Source organism: Prunus persica, chromosome G5, assembly GCF_000346465.2.
Source record: "Prunus persica cultivar Lovell chromosome G5, Prunus_persica_NCBIv2, whole genome shotgun sequence".
NCBI classification, from domain to species: domain Eukaryota; kingdom Viridiplantae; phylum Streptophyta; class Magnoliopsida; order Rosales; family Rosaceae; genus Prunus; species Prunus persica.
This window is the reverse complement of record NC_034013.1, coordinates 11,263,306-11,279,611: the sequence shown is the minus strand read 5'-3', so window position 1 is coordinate 11,279,611 and position 16,306 is coordinate 11,263,306. Positions and strand designations below refer to the sequence as shown.

General features: G+C 37.0%; 2 protein-coding genes across 3 annotated transcripts; one reads left to right on the top strand and one right to left on the bottom strand.

Moving 5' to 3' along the window:
- LOC18777922 (endoglucanase) lies at nucleotides 223-4,153 on the top strand. Its single transcript, XM_020563843.1, is given in 9 exon segments — nucleotides 223-586; nucleotides 787-999; nucleotides 1,452-1,652; nucleotides 2,138-2,215; nucleotides 2,397-2,549; nucleotides 2,638-2,746; nucleotides 2,884-2,919; nucleotides 3,164-3,285; nucleotides 3,488-4,153. Coding segments are annotated over 9 exon segments (1,560 nt in total). The 5' UTR covers nucleotides 223-280; the 3' UTR covers nucleotides 3,830-4,153.
- LOC18775667 (probable WRKY transcription factor 29) lies at nucleotides 7,357-14,507 on the bottom strand. Of its 2 annotated transcripts, XM_020563431.1 has the most exons (3): nucleotides 14,491-14,507; nucleotides 8,451-8,807; nucleotides 7,357-8,312 (listed from the first exon to the last, which is right to left on the bottom strand). In XM_020563431.1, exons 2-3 carry the CDS (start codon nucleotides 8,777-8,779, stop codon nucleotides 7,697-7,699), a joined length of 945 nt encoding a protein of 314 aa, XP_020419020.1. In that variant the 5' UTR covers nucleotides 8,780-8,807; nucleotides 14,491-14,507; the 3' UTR covers nucleotides 7,357-7,696. The 2 variants fall into 2 exon arrangements, with proteins under 2 accessions (XP_020419020.1, XP_020419021.1); XM_020563432.1 differs by lacking the exon at nucleotides 14,491-14,507 and having other exon boundaries at nucleotides 7,357-8,309; nucleotides 8,451-8,840.

The following is a 16,306-nucleotide window of genomic DNA, read 5'->3' as shown; positions in this document are numbered from 1 at the left end:
AAATCAAAACAAGATAAGAATATTTGAGCAGAATGATTGAAGCTAATGACGTTGAGGAGTGGGTAGCATGCCTTAGTGACATGGATAATTTGCATGCTCTTCATTTCCTAAGTTATATAGCGTCACCTTCATGCCATATTTTTCTTATTCCCCATAATGCCATGTGCATAAAATAATATAGAATTTGTTACCGATTTGATAATGAGTTGACAGTTACTTGATTATTAATGACATTCATTCACAACCCCTGGCTTCTCTATAAATTCCAAGAAACATACGCATGGAAGCAAAAATTCCAAGAAGCTCGAGTGCATTGTCACAAGCAAGTTCCAAAATGAAGCACGGTCTAGTATTTGTGTGGGTTTTGGTCTTGTGGTGTGTGTTGGTTAACATGGATGGGCTAGCCCTAGCAATGGAGGATGAGACTGAAGGGTTGTCCTCCTCCCTAGCTGCTAATTGTAACTACGGAGATGCCCTTGGCAAAGCATTATTATTCTTTGAAGGCCAACGTTCGGGGAAGTTGCCCACAGGCCAGCGAGTGACCTGGAGAGGAGACTCTGCATGCACCGATGGCACTCCTGAGAACGTATGACATTTATGTTTCTAATTACCACCTAGCTTGAAGAGGGCGTTTTTCATATGCACTATTATTCACTATCATTTTTAATTTTCTCTAATCGTTCTACTGTGACAACATATTTAAACGAACATGATGAAACATAAGTCTGATAAGAGAACATTACTCCTAAGCTGGTATATACGTTATGGTGTGGTTATGACATGCAGGTGAACTTGGTGGGAGGATACTATGACGCAGGTGACAACGTCAAATTTGGGTGGCCAATGGCCTTTAGTGTCAGCTTGTTGAGTTGGGCTGCTGTGGAGTACCGGCAGCAGATATCTTCGACAAACCAGCTACCCTATCTGCGAAAAGCAATCCGCTGGGGCACAAACTTCATACTGAAAGCTCACACTTCACCCACCACATTCTATACCCAGGTTCCTTAATGATATAATATTCATGGCCGGAGCCGGTCTACAAGGGTCACTTGACCCTTCTCATCTTTTGATAATTTGTTTTTCTATGTGTTGCATTTGACTGAATTACTTTATATATTATACGGCTGAACTTTCTCATCTTTTGAGTTTACTAATTTTTTCCTTTTCTCATTTTCTTTGTGTACTATTTAAATCGTTTAACAATTGAAGTACACTACAAAATCCCTCTGGCTCTAGTATAGTATCTTTTTTCTAACACATAAACACATCTCATAATTCCTAAGATTTCTCATGATTTCTTTAATCGAATGAGCCAATCAATTCGGTAAAATTCTCACTCTCGCTATTTAAGGTTGACCCTCCTTGATAAAATTTCTAACTCCACCACTGAAATATGTTTGGTAATTTCTAGTTCATGAATATAAATTATTGGTTTGAATAAATGTATATAGGTAGGAGATGGAAATGCGGATCACCAGTGCTGGGAGCGCCCTGAAGACATGGATACACCACGAACGCTTTACAAGATCACTTCTTCTTCTCCAGGCTCTGAGCCAGCAGCTGAGGCTGCTGCTGCCCTTGCTTCTGCTTCCATTGTCTTCAAAGTGGCAAATTCCAAATATTCTGCTACCCTCTTGAGCCATTCCAAATCAGTAATTTGACTTCATCTCTTTTCCCAACCAGGCTATATATAGCTTCAGTTGAGGGATTCTTAAATAACTTATTTGAGGGACAACCTTGTAGGATCCATCAAGTATTTCAATGCTCCGAACCGTCTAGTTTTTAGATATTCCCTCAAAGATCATCTCTGCAAAAAATCATTTGAATCCGAAATTATTTGACCACTCAATTAAATAGTTGGTATTATAGTGTTTTTTTTTTTTTGGAATCATGTTCGTCTATTGTTGGTCCTAATTAGATGCTTTAATGATTTTCAATTTGCCTGATGTTTTGCAAGGATGATCTATGAATAAAGGATTGAAAAATAGACGGTTTAGATCGTAGAATTTTTTTTTTTATAGGGGACCCTAAAAGGTGTCCCTCAAATAAAATTATTTGAAGAATCCCTCAATAGAAGAAGATTATATATATTAAATAGTACAATTTTACCTTACCCAAATAACTGTTTATTATGCAGCTGTTTGACTTGGCAGACCAACACAGAGCTTCTTACCAAGGCTATTGCCCCTTTTACTGCTCTTACTCCGGCTATCAGGTAAAAACGTAGTAGTGAAACTACTTAAGCTTTTGTACGAGTTTCAATAGAGTAATATGCTACATGCTTTATAATATAAATAGGACGCACGTATACAAGTGAATTTTCATAACTATTAAAGATGTTAAAGATGTATTAATTTAAGCTTAATTTATGTGGTTTCTGAATTACTTTATATAAGGATGAGTTGTTATGGGCGGCGGCTTGGCTATACAAGGCAAGTGGAGACATCAAGTACTTGAATTATGTGTTGACAAACCAAGGGTGGAGCCAAGCAGTGAATGAGTTCAGTTGGGACAACAAATTTGCTGGAGCTCAGACATTACTGGCCAAGGTATCACCATCAACAACAACAATTATTCCCCTTCTATTTTATTTCTTGAAACTTATCTAATAAGTAAACTAATTCGACTTTGTCCCAGGAATTTCATCGTGGAAAGACGAATTTGGCTAAGTTCAAGACCGATGCCGAGTCATTTGTATGTGCACTGATGCCAGGGAGCAGCTCTGTACAGATTAGAACAACCCCAGGCATGCATGCACATCTAATTTCCCAGTGATCAAATGACTCAATAAATTTTTAATGAATTAATTAATGGTTGATTTGGATAATTAATTACTTTGTTTGTGAGGAACTCTGTCTAAGTATATCAACTTAAAATTTGCAGGTGGACTTCTGTTTACTAGAGACAGTAGTCATGGTGGTCAATGATATTGGCGGAAGCAAAGTGAGCAATATCAGGCACCAGGATGGTGCTCTGATACCATAAAGAAACTGATAATGGAGAAAAGAATGAGAAAGGTTTCTCTGTATTTTCTTGTGTGTCTGTACAACTCATATACATGGTTATAAAGGAGTACGTCTAGTCTAAAAGAGGTAAACTGTCAGACAAACATCTAAACTTTAGGACCTAATTACAGCAATTACAGTTTGATTTATTCACTGAGATTCGATCCACAAATCAAGCTTTGATTGGCGTTGACTGTGATTTCCAACACACATTGATGGAGTCCAATGTGGCTCTGCCTTTTTCTCTGCGTCCCAAATCAGAGCCTTTGCAAAAACTCAGGTAATTAACATTCCATCATAATTTTTTCATTAAAAATTGTCATCACTGATATTTGAATCCAGGACCTTCACCAAAGTGGAGATTGGATGCTGCTACATTGAGTTCTATCATACTTAATCTAAACTATGGGGCAAATCGATCCCGATGATTAATTTATGATAAGTGACAATTGTGACAACCTTTGTCGTTCATTTATATTCAGGTGGACTACATTCTAGGAAAAAATCCCAAGAATATGTCATACATGGTGGGCTTTGGTGCCAAATACCCTACACACTTGCACCATAGAGGTTCATCCATCCCTTCAATGAAAGTCCACCCAACCAAGGTGGATTGCGATGGTGGCTACTCCAGCTATTACTCATCTCCCAATCCAAACCCTAACACTCATGTGGGTGCAGTTGTTGGGGGTCCAGATGTAAATGACCAGTTCGGGGATGCAAGATCAGACTATTCTCACTCTGAACCTACAACTTATATGAATGCTGCTTTTGTGGGTGCGGTGGCTGCTTTAGTTGGTCAAGGCAATGCAGTGTGCTTGTGAATTGCAACTTCTTCCCAATTATTAATGTAAAAACTGAATGTAATATAAATAAAATTCCACATACTCATCCAAGTGATGATATGTCTATTTAATGAATAATAGGTGGTGTATATTGTATCAACATAAATACACAATTCAGTAAATATTATTCTCATTTTTCAACATATAGTAGCGTAGTTAGTAAGTTAATACGACAAAAACAGAACCTCAAGTTTTATAAGCTTTTTCACTAATTTTAGGGAGCTGATTACACTTCCTTTTTTGTTATAGTAATAACTAGTCAAAAACAAAATAAAACGTAAGTAAACAAAAAAAGAGTAGAAAAATCACGACCCTAATTTTAATTACCTAATATTAGTACCTTTTGTTTAACATTTATGCTTATACTTTGAAAATGGGCCATGTAAATTAAGGAAGAAGAGCGATAGAGAAATAAAGAGAGTTAAACGTTAAAAGCCCAAAGTTATGGTAAGCCCAAAGTATCAAAAACTTGAAAACCCACAAGAAATTAACCAGTTGACTGGGGCCGAATGAGCTAGCTTTACATGGGAGGCTGTTTGATTTTTCATATGCACAACAATGCTTTGTTTCCTTTAGTCACTCCATTTGTACTAGTGCTAATTTATGAGTTGCTTCTAAATGATGATTCTTGTTAAATTGCCTCAATAGCAAAGTTGGCCCATTTTTATTTACAACTTCTTTGTTTCCTTTAGTGGGTCTAAGTATTGTAATGGATATCATACTGTGGCCATAGTCCTGATCTTTTGGACTACAGGGGTCCAAGATATTTGTGGTCACTCACCGTTGGATGTAAATTCAACGGTTCACTCACTCTTGCACTCCTTTTAAGAAACTTTTTTGAACCATTGGATTAATATCCAACGGTGGGTGACCACAATCTCTTGGACTCCTGTGGTCCAAGAGATCGGGATACATTAATTGAACATACCTTCAGTTCCTAGGGAATACATGATACGTGTATTCGGTATTACGGGAATGTGAGACCTATTGCAAAAATTAAGCATTGTGTGACACTGATATATAACAATCCCTAATATTACAACAAAAATTGTTTTCAGTTCCTAAAAAAGGCAAAAGAGATTGATACCACTAGTGTCTTTTGAGGCTTTTTTTTAGTAGTGATATTAAAATCTGCCCGCGATTTAATTAACACTATCCAACCACAATGTCCACCTTGGCTTTTAATTTTCCACCTACCAAAAAAAAAAAAAAAAAAAAAAAGTCAGCCGTTCTGGCAGCATAATACATCGATCTACAAGACGTTTGGTACATATAATCATCTGATACTTAATTCGAACCAATAATTGGGGAATTTTTTTTGCATAAAATATTCAGCCTCACTCTTTCATTTATTTGTCTGCTGATTCACAGACAAATTGGACTTTTTATAAGCTCCTCGCTAAAGCATACCATGGGGCCAGAATGTTCCTCAGAAGAATTATTGACTGTGTCTTGTCTTGCGTTTGATGTTTTTGCCTGTTGTGGAAGTTGTTCACTAATTTATTTCAAACAGTTTGAAACTTCTATTTACTGGTGGAATTTTGTACAACATAATGCCACATAGTCCATTCATCATATACCCAGATCAATGTATCCTTCAATATATATACACAAATGTTTATGATACTGTATTGCAAATCTTGAGAATACATTTAGGTGTAGGTACGTACCGATCAACATATCAAATGGTTTAGATCAACAGTATAACACTAATTTAACCCGCGAATGAGAGAATATTTTCCTATGTTATATGCATAGAGTTACAAGTTAGACCCCAAAAATAAGAGTTGAAAAATACTGTTGCATTATATAGTCTTAATCAAATTTCATTTCCCATTGTTAATTGTTCAAATCCAGGTACTTTATAATATGAGGAAGAATAGAACACGCAGAAAAGTCAAAGAAGGCAAAAAAGTCAATCGCTGCTTCCAACTTGCATGCGTGGCATGCTCCACCTATACAAAGTGCCCCACGAGCTCCACAAGTGAACAGAAGAGACAGTGATGGAACATTTATATATATTAACGAAGACATTTGGTTACGTTAAATGGAGGGAAAGGACAGGAGAGCTAGGGTTTTGGGTCCACCGTGGGCACCGCCGTGGATTTGCTCGGCTTTTATTATCCTATACTAGGCATAGAGATAGGCTGCTATTGCTATATATAGCTTAGGTAGGCCCAGTTTTAAGAACCCTGAAAGCTATTGGTTTTGGTTTGGAGGACTGAACCACGCGGACTAATAACTATCAGGATCGGACTAAGTCAAAATATTATTGTTAGCTTATCAAGAATTAGAATTAGAATTTCAATATTATTGATCGGACTAATTATAAGTTGGATATTGATTGATAAGGTTTGTTGTTTATCACTATTTCCAAAGTTAAACTAATTCATCATCTTCTTCTTGCTTTGATACCATTAAGAGCTGTGTTCATTTGTATCCCTTATTCCAAATGCTTAATTAAGCTGTTATTTTGACAAGAACAATGAATGAAGAGGGAAATGGCAAATTTTTAGAAGAGATGGACAAATCCCAAGATATTATGGATATATCTAACACTCTTTTTTTTTTCTTTTTTTTTTAAATATAGAAATTTTGGAATTGCATTCATAATTCAGACAAAAAAGTCACTAGCTATAAAATGCCAATATAAACCAGCCACAAAGGGCTATTACAGTAATGGAGCAATCTAACATCAAAATTAAGACAATTTGGTGCACCTGATAATCACTAAAAATCAAAGAAACTCTGGCATATACATCCAAATAAGATTGCAAACTTAGAACAATAAAAAAGAGATAAAGTTTGGAAAAAAAAAACCAAGCTATTAACATTACAAATAAAACTCTCACAAAAGAGATGTGAAAAACTCTCATAAAAGGGGATGTGAAAACTATACAGAAAACTCAAAAAGTCTATGTGACTTTTTCCAAACATAAAGAAACTCCACAAAGTGGTGGACATCCGACACCAAGACGCAGCCACCTGTAATGGCGGAGGAAAATCATAACAAAGCGAAGATAAAAAGGGAAAACTTTCTGTCACTGAAAATGGGGAAAGATAGGAGAAGGGAGGAAGAGAGAAGGGGACGTGAGAACAGTGGTTTCCTCCTCCTTCAAAGTGAAAACGGTGGTAGGAGTGTTTTTTAGGGGAAAGGGAGCTATGATGTTTTTTTTGATGATGTGCTATTCTCATGTTAATCAGAAAGTAACTTTTCATTTTCAAAAGATGTTAGAATTGCTTAGCGTTCAAGTGTTACTAGTTATGATGCTTTCTTCACCCTTGACTATACTTGCAGGAGCTATATATGAAAATACCAAATTCCTTTCGACTGCTCGACAATTCCTATTAAATTTCCTTCTAACTTCTAATTCCATATTGCTAACCCAATCTGTGCTTAAAACTAATGATGCTTATCCTGTCTAATAAAATATATTTTTCTGTGGATTAATTCTTGTCCCACCAGCAGAATATAAGAAATTCCTCTAAAGGAAATAAAATCCAAGTTGATGGTGCATCCTTCACAGCAATTATATTATTGAAAATGAGAGATGGTGTCATCCTATCCATGCCCACATATAATAATAATACACATAATTATTGAGATTAGTTACAAATTCATCTTTATAAATTATTTTAAATCGGCTAACTTAATTTGAACTCATCAAATTTGCTGACTTGCAGCTCGCATCTTCTGTTCGATTTCTGAAATTATCGTAGTATCTATGAAGCTGGACCTAAAAAAGAAAAAGAAAAATTGAATGGACTAGGAAGAGAACAGATGATACAAATTGCTGATATACAATCAAATGTTGCTTCTCTTCTTTGGTATGACTTCTTGGTGAATCAGCAAGCACCTGTTACAGTATTAGAGTGACCAATATTGAACCAAGGACTTGGAAAATTATCCGAAAATTGATCCAAAAACCAACCATCCATAACTGGTTCCAACTCTCTATCCAAATCCTCTAAGCTTGGGATAATTTCATCACTCAACATCACATCCAACATGACATTTTCATGACTAATTTCATCCTCTTCCAACAACAATTGTGCCTCCTCTTTTACAGTACTAGTACTTGCGCTTTGCACATCATGATCTTCTTCAATGGAAGCCGCCAAATTGGTCGTGGCTGGAGAATTCAAAGAACTTTTACACTTGTCTTTGTTTTTAGATGATGGGAACTTGGATCTAGTGCTTCCGGCAAGAGAGTTTCGACGAGTCGGATGGACATGGTTGTGTTCTGCAGTGTAGGTTATGATGAAGGTTTCAGGATTGGAACAGCTCCTTTCCACTTGTTTTCTTGCTGAGCATCCTTTTGAGCTGCTGCACCTGTAATAGCTCCTCGGATATGGCGATCCCTTGATGGGTTTTTGCCCATATTTACGCCACGCCCACACATCTGAAAAAAGCTCTTCTGCTCTCACCTCTTTCACCACCCTTTTGCTCTGATTCTTCCTGCTGAAATCAACATTTGAAAAAATATATATTCAACATTTGGGAAAATTATAAATCGTTTGATCTAACGAACAAAAATTTGGTTATTCTACCATTATCTATAAGCCGTTATTAACAAAATAAGTTAGAGAATTGACAAACCTAATTTTTTTACAGACAGTTGATGATTCCTTCAGCTTCTTCGGTACTTCTACAGTGATGGCCTCTTGGGGAACAGACATGGAGGAGGCAAGAATGACTGGTGGGGCTGAGGGTTGCAAAACTGGATAGAATGGCTTGTAAAGCTCCTCCAATTCATCTAAAGCTGCTGTGGCTTCAAACAGCTGAGGCAAAGCATGGAAAAAGTCATCTTCTTCTTCAATGCTTAATGGAGCAAAGCAATATGGTATTTGAGAGTTCTCCATGGCTTCATCAATATTGGCAGTGGTATTGCATCCTCTCACCACAGCTTGCAAATCCCAGTTCTCCATGCACACAAAACCAGAGAGAGAGAGAGAGTAGGCAGCTGACTTTGGATTGTGAAGAAAATATGATGATGAGAGGAAATCTATGACAAGGCTTGCTTATATATTGAGCAGGAGGGCTGAGATTATTGTCTCAACCCCAAAATGCTTTCTCACTGGGTTGACTTTGTACAAAAGTCAAAAGGTTTTATTTTGGCACTCGCTGTTTAGCAATTGACAACTGTACCTTTGGCTTTTGGCATCACCAGCAGCCAAAAAAGAACAAAGAAATATTAGATGTCAAACCGCGCGAGTATCATTGTATGTACGCGTGCGATTATATTTTTAGTAGTTATCTCATATTTCTGAAGACCAATAATTTGGAGTTTTTTGGATAAAATCTCCAATCTCTACACTCTTTCGTACGTCGGCCGCGATGGCTGACAAATTGGCATAAATTTATATATTTATCATTTGTCATGGTCAAGTAATTTTGAGAAATCTTCAACACATACGAAAACCAAAGTTTTCTTTACATGCAAGTTGCTTCGAATGCACCTCTTAATTCAGAATTGAGTGAAGTTCTTGATAAGTCATTTTCGGGGTTTGGAATTTATGTTAATTTATGTGTGGACTCAAAATCAGGGGCGGTCTTAAAGTTTTGGAGATCCTAGGTGAATTACTAAAATGTCGTTTTCTACTATTATGTATATATATTTATGCCCTCTTTTTTTCTCGATAAGTTAAAAAAAATTATATGAACTCAAAGTTATAATTGTAACCTAAAAAGAAACAAACAAAATGTAATTCACATAACTTTATAAAATACATCAAAACATCACTCGTCTTGCATTTTTTGATGCCAAAGTATCAATTAACTTTGCATAATCAACTTTTTCTACCATATATTTTTTAATAGAAAATATAAGCAATAGTCTTGTGGGTTTTTTCCTTCTTGTTCTTCCTCGAAGATCGCTTCTTCTTGCAGTAGATATTCAATAATAAACTGCTCATTTTTTCTTTCTTATGTTGAGTAGAGTAGATTTTCCTACATGCTGCTAGGTTTTTTTTTAAATTTTTGCTAAGGTATATGTTACTAGGTTAACCTATTCAACTAGGTTAACTTATTAAATTGGTTTAACTTAAAAATAATAATTGGTCTCTTAGTAAGTTTCCAATTTTTAGTTTTAGAGTAAATAATTGAACTTTAAAAAAAAAAAAAAAAGTACTTGGGCTTAATTTAATATTAATATAGTACAATTTTAAAGTAACATACATACGTATATATAGAGGTTTATAAAAATTGGGGACCCTTCTAATTTGAAGGCCCTAGGTGATTGCCTTGTCCGCCTATGCTCAGGACCTCCCCCGTCTCAAATGCAACAACTTTTGAAGATTACAAAAAATAACCTTTTGGGATTTAGTGTTGAGAAAAAAGAAACTTTCTGTCATATTCATGATCTGTAATGAATATGTATGTGACCCCTAAGATGAGAAGAAAGATGTATGTCTTAGTTGTGGTCCCCCTCTCTTGGATCTAAGAAAATTCTTTAAAACCTAACGTAGTTGTAGGAAAAAGGGAAAAAAAAAAAAAAAAAAAAAAAAAAAAAACCCCTCTTTCATATCTCATATGGTTGAGACCACTAGCTAGCCCAACACAATAGGCACTATCTTCCGTATCAATAGAACATAAAAGGAACTGATAAAACTCAGTGTCTTTTGAGCGTTTTCTGAATAGTATTCACAGACGTATCTTTTTCGGTATATCTTCTTGCGTTATGGAAAGAAAAATTGGGTGAGTCTGATTATATTGGGAACTTGTGTAAAACCACAATCACGTGAGAATGATTAGAAATTAAACTGTAAAAGATTGAGCTAGGTCCTGCAAAATCATCCAGTAATTGGTTTTTTTTGCTCTCTTTGTTTCCAAATTATCGAAGGTTTATTGGTTGGAGGCAGTAGCACGCGTTAAAAACACGAGATGTCCCAAAGTCATCAAACAAGAAAAATTGGAGCCACTGCTTGCAACTTGCATGACTACTGATACAGCAAAATGCTTAGGCTAGCTCCTTCCAAGCATGGGCATTGGATATTGACAAATTCTACACACTAAATTAAATTTAAAATTCTCCAAAAAGTGACAAGAGAGTGATGGAAGATAAATTTGAAAAAAAAAAAAAGCCTACCTAGTTTGGCTGCTACTGGCTTAATGTGACGTTTGATGGAGGGAAGCTAGCTCTCTCCAGCTCAAGAATATTGGCTACGTGTATTGTACTTGGTCCACCACTGCCACCACGGCCACCGCCACCATGACCACCGTCATGGTGTCCTTTTGTTACAAGATTCTACTTTTTGCTTTTATTATTGATGATATCGTTTTCCCACCAAACTAGCTACAGCTAGGGATAGTTTGAAATGTATTTCAGTCTTGGTTTGGGACTTTGCGTGTACCACGCGGAATTGCAAAGACTGAGGTGAGGACTCACAGGATTTGAGAAACCTTATTTTTGTCTGTCAAAGATTTGTGAAACCCAATTTAATTGAATTAGTCTTTGTTCTCTGATCTAACATATTGAAAAAACGTAAAATTGTGTGTATGTTTTCAAGATTCAAATAATCAAGTGGGATCTTCCTTTTTTCTTAGTAAGATCTACGATGTGACATTTTAGATTAGTGTAGTGATGAGCGCACATGATTAACGAAGATGATTAATCACGATTAATTAGGAGTAGGGTGAGCAGTAATATATGATTAAATTATATTTGAAAAGATCTGTAATTGAATTTTTTTAGGGTATTTGCAGAGAACTAGGGCGGCTGAGCAATATATAACCTTTGTTGTATGGATCATACAATACACCAAATTGGAGCTTTTACAGCTTGATATTTACAGCATGTTTTTTGTGCGTGTCGTTAATAACTGACATTTACAGCACGTTTTTGTGCGTCGTTAATAACTAATATTTACAGCATATAACAAAGCACGTCTTAAAAAGATAGTAAAGTGTGCTGTTAATAAGTGATATTTACGGCATATAAAAACACGCTTTAAAAATATATGTGTTTTTTAACGGCGTGATTTGTATATAGGCCGTGAATGCAAAAAAATGTGTACATATTATGGCATGCGACTGAGTATGCCGTAATTTATAATTCAATTTTTTTTTTCCTGAAACCCCCCAATATATTTGCAAATTGCAAATTGCAATCTGCTAAAAATAGAAGTTTTTTATTTATTAAAATTTTCCTCGTTTTATTTTTCATTCAGACTCTCATCACTTCTCTCACAATTTATGGATTCTCTCTCAGTGACATTCCATGACAGGACCTGCCCCGGAATTTCCCGGAAATCGAAGCGGACTCCATCTTTATTCCGACATCTACCCGATGCCGGGCCCACTTACGAAGAAACCGAGACTTTCTATCAAAATTTTGGCAGAGTCTCCCCTGTAATTTAAGCAAACCCAACAAAAATTTCCAACCTGCAACATACATAAAATAAAAATTTCAACCAGCAGCATGCTTTCATAATTCCTCAAGTCATACTAAATGGCCTCCGGTCTCACAAGTAAAATCTACCATGGGCGATAACAGAGCATCTACTGAATTTAGATTACAAGAACAGTTGAGTAGAAGAAATTACTCAAATCCTATCTAGGAAGATTCACAGTTCGAGCCTCGTACACCACTTGCATGCTTCCTGGAGCGACTACTGGCTGGGGGGTGCAAAACAAAAAACATGTGAGTGGACAAAAACCATATTTGCAGTTAAAAACAATATAGTAATCCCACCAGGTAAAAATAATGCTCAAGTCATGCAGGTTCACAATTCAATATTTAATTACTCAAAACATGATTCATTTAAAACTCTTCAAAATACGAATCTGAATCATCTCCTTCATAAACCCCATTCTCTCAAACTTACAACTCCTGTCAACCCACTGAAAAACCCAAATTCTTCACTCACTCAACTATACATGTACATATAAATATACATATATATATATAACTATACATAGCTATACAATATACTCATCACACTACCTAGGTACCGGGGAAACAATCCAACTGGGGGATCGTTTGACTAGTCTGCAGGATTTCTAGGTGTTATCCTGTATCTAGGGATGAGCGGTCCAACCAGGGGACAAAACTCCAAAGCTCCCACACCGAAACATCCAACGTCATGTGTAGCTCCCAAACTATGTCCTACGCGCGCAGACTGGATCATCACACACCGGAACATCCAATGTTATGGTGATGACCCTAAACACTATACAGAGTCTTTCCATACGCTGAAACATCCAACGCCGCATATGGAAAGTGTCTCACACGCCGAAACATCCAACGTCGCGAGTGAGACGAATAACCTATTCTTTCTACACGCCGGAACATCCAACGCCGCGTGTGGAAAGTCTAATAACTGGGAAAGGTACTTACATAGTGTAATCATACAACTTCTCTCAACAATCCCTCATAATCAAGTTCTTCCACAACACACTTTAACAACCCAAATATCCCGCCTATAGAGAATATACATATATATATATATATATATAGATACTTCCCCAAATTCCTTATAAAATGCACTCTCAATACTCACAATATATTGCCAAGCACTATACAAACATCATATTCAACTCATGAATATAATATATTCAATAAGCCATTAAAACATTATGCAAAAATCTTTCATCAATAAAACCATGCATATGATTGAAAACAAAGTCCACTCACAAATGTTCCCACGCTGCCTGATCACGTGAGGGTCCTGCCTACTGAGTACGTGCAGTCGAAACACCTATTTCGAGATACGAATCGTTAATTAATATAAAATTACGTCGAAGCGGAAATCACAAATTAAATGCTTAAATCCCCAAATTCTCAATATGTGCACGTTGAAGAAGGTATCCTAAGGTCCGATTACAAGTTTAGAAATTATTCACGATTTTACGATTATCGATAACCCGCAAACTTTGCATTATTGAATCGGAACATCCGGGGCTCCGATTCATAATCTGTGAAGTCCCATACAGTCCTAGGAATACCTAGAACAACATATTTTAATTCGGAAAAGATCTAACGGTCGGAACTTATCGAACCCGGATAACGCACAATATACGAAAATCCGTTCGATAGTCAAACGACATCCGAATTGAGATCCGCGAATTCCTATGCGCTCATGACAACCTAAGGATCTCATCAGGTTAAATTGCATCTTCACCAGCCTAGCCCAAGCGCCTCCACACGTGCCGGCAGCGCCTGGGTGTGTAGAGTAATTCCGATGATGGAAAAACTCCACACCCGAGCTCACCCTTCCTATCCTAGCTTCTACTCAAGGTCAGGATCACTTCATTCAACTACGGGAAGGTCCAATTCGGGCGGCAACTGGCCGGAATTTCACTTTGAAATTCGGCCAAAACCTAGGTTTTCTAATCAATTTTCTAGACAACGAATCGGTCCAAACCTATACAACAGTCAGCTAGGACTCGAAAAATGGATGAGAAACCATAACTCACTCACCGGGTTTGGGCGGCGGAGACGGCGGCGCGACGTTGGGAAAGCTTCGGTTCAAACCAGTTGAGCTCGTGGCCGGAGTTCGTAGTTTCCGACGGGGAAAACGGGCAGGTCTTGATCGGGACGTCAAGGCGAGTCGATCGGGACCGGTGGCGTGCCTGGCCGTGGCTGGTGCAGAGAGAACCGAAGAGAGAGAGAGACGGTGTTGGGGAGAGAGAGAGAGAGAGAGAGAGAGAGAGAGAGAGAGAGTCGAGCGCGCGCGAAGAATGAGAGAGCTGAGGTGAAAATTTTGATTTTTACCAAACTTTTTGAAATATTTACAGTTTTGCCACTGATAATGTTTTGCTCGTAACTTTTTCGTTACAACTCCGATTCAAGCCTACCGCGTGTCTACGAATTCGTCTCAGTACCACCTACCCAGAAATACCATTCGTGGTCCCAAAATCCTTCCAGAGAAGAAAATAACCAATTTACCCCTACCCTAAGGGTAAATCCGTAATTTATTTTAAATCAATTAAAATAGACATTTAATTTGGAGTCGGGGTGTTACATTCTAGAACTCCAGTTCCTCGTTCGCTAGAAGACTATTGCTCAAGAGCTCTAGTTCCTCGTTAGCTAATCAAGAGACTAGTTCCTCGTTCACTAATCAAGAGCTCCATCTCCCTCTCTCACAATTTCTGGATTCTCTCTCTGCGTGTCGTTAATCAAGAGCTCTAGTTCCTCGTTCGCTAGAAGACCTATTGGCCGAGCCCTATTGTTTCGAAGCTGAATTCTCAATGACATTCGAAAGGTGCGATTCCAAAGGTTTAATCCCTTCATTAATCGCGTTCTTGTTTGTTATCTATTTTATTCTTTAATACTTAGTTAGATGGCATTAGTTTTGTAAATTTTGAGTTTCAACAGGTAAATGGTACTGAATGAATGATAGAATCAACATGAGTTTTATTATTACCAAAAAAAAAAACCCCAATCACGGCGTGCAGAATAAGCTGTAATTGCTAATTGATAGTCTTCATTTACAGCGATCAGTGCATGTCGTAATTGCTTGCATTGAATTTCGGCTCACTATGCAAGCTGTTTAAAGCAATTATAACGACGTTATATGCACGCCGTAAACCTTATTACGGCTTTTTTTTGTGGGATTATTTGCGACTAGAAAACATATCGTTATTGAGGAACATTATTTACAACGCAGTCTTTTATTGCTTGCAGCCTTGTGTCGTGAATGATACTTTATGGCGTGCTTTGTGCGTCGTAAATGATGTGTTTTGGTATAGTGATATTTTGCGTGGCTGCTTATTTATACAAATGCAAGTGTCTCGCTTCATTTTACAGCTAATGTGCTAGCTCTTCCACATCCACCCTTTCATGACAGTGATCTAAATTCCAATAAGCCTGGACGATGAGGATTCAAACAAATCGTCGTAAGATTCCGGATCTTTTTCAACAAAGTGGAGATTAGATACTATTGACACCAACCCTATTTTGGTGGTTCATTCATTTATACTATACAGACTCATTTCGTTGTTTGTTGAATAAACTTGTTATTAGGAATAGGTCTGGGCGGAGCCGCACAACCTAAAGTGGACATGGTCCTCCAAGCCTCCTTGTAGTTCTCTTTAACGTTGTTTAAAAGATATAAGTAGTAGTTTTATAAAACTTTGAAAAACTATGCTTATTGGCCCCCCAAAATCAATATGCTGGGAATCAAGAATTTTATAGTGAGGTTCTTATTTATGGCCCTTAAGTGAGGCCCTATCTCTTAACAGTTGGATCAAATTAATTAGCATAATCTAATGATTTAGAAATAAAACCTCATCTAAAGACCATAGATAAGGCCCCCACTATAAAATGACTCTGCTGGAAATACATTTGGGATACACTTTATGTGCAGCTTTATAGCAACAATGGGCTTTAGCTTTGTAGCTTTTTTGGCAAAAAAGATAAAAGTACTAGAAATGTTTTATAATGTTTTGAATGCAGTTAACCTCAAATAAGATTAGTAGCCCACTCAAATTAAGCCTAGTAGCCCACTATCTAC

Bases quoted from the DNA above. Each gene is read 5' to 3' on its own strand.
- LOC18775667 (XM_020563431.1), bottom strand. From the start codon at position 8,779: ATGGAGAACTGGGATTTGCAAGCTGTGGTGAGAGGATGCAATACCACT. The intron at 8,313-8,450 runs GTTTGTCAATTC...TGTTGATTTCAG, and splicing joins ACTGTCTGTAAAAAAATTAG to CAGGAAGAATCAGAGCAAAA.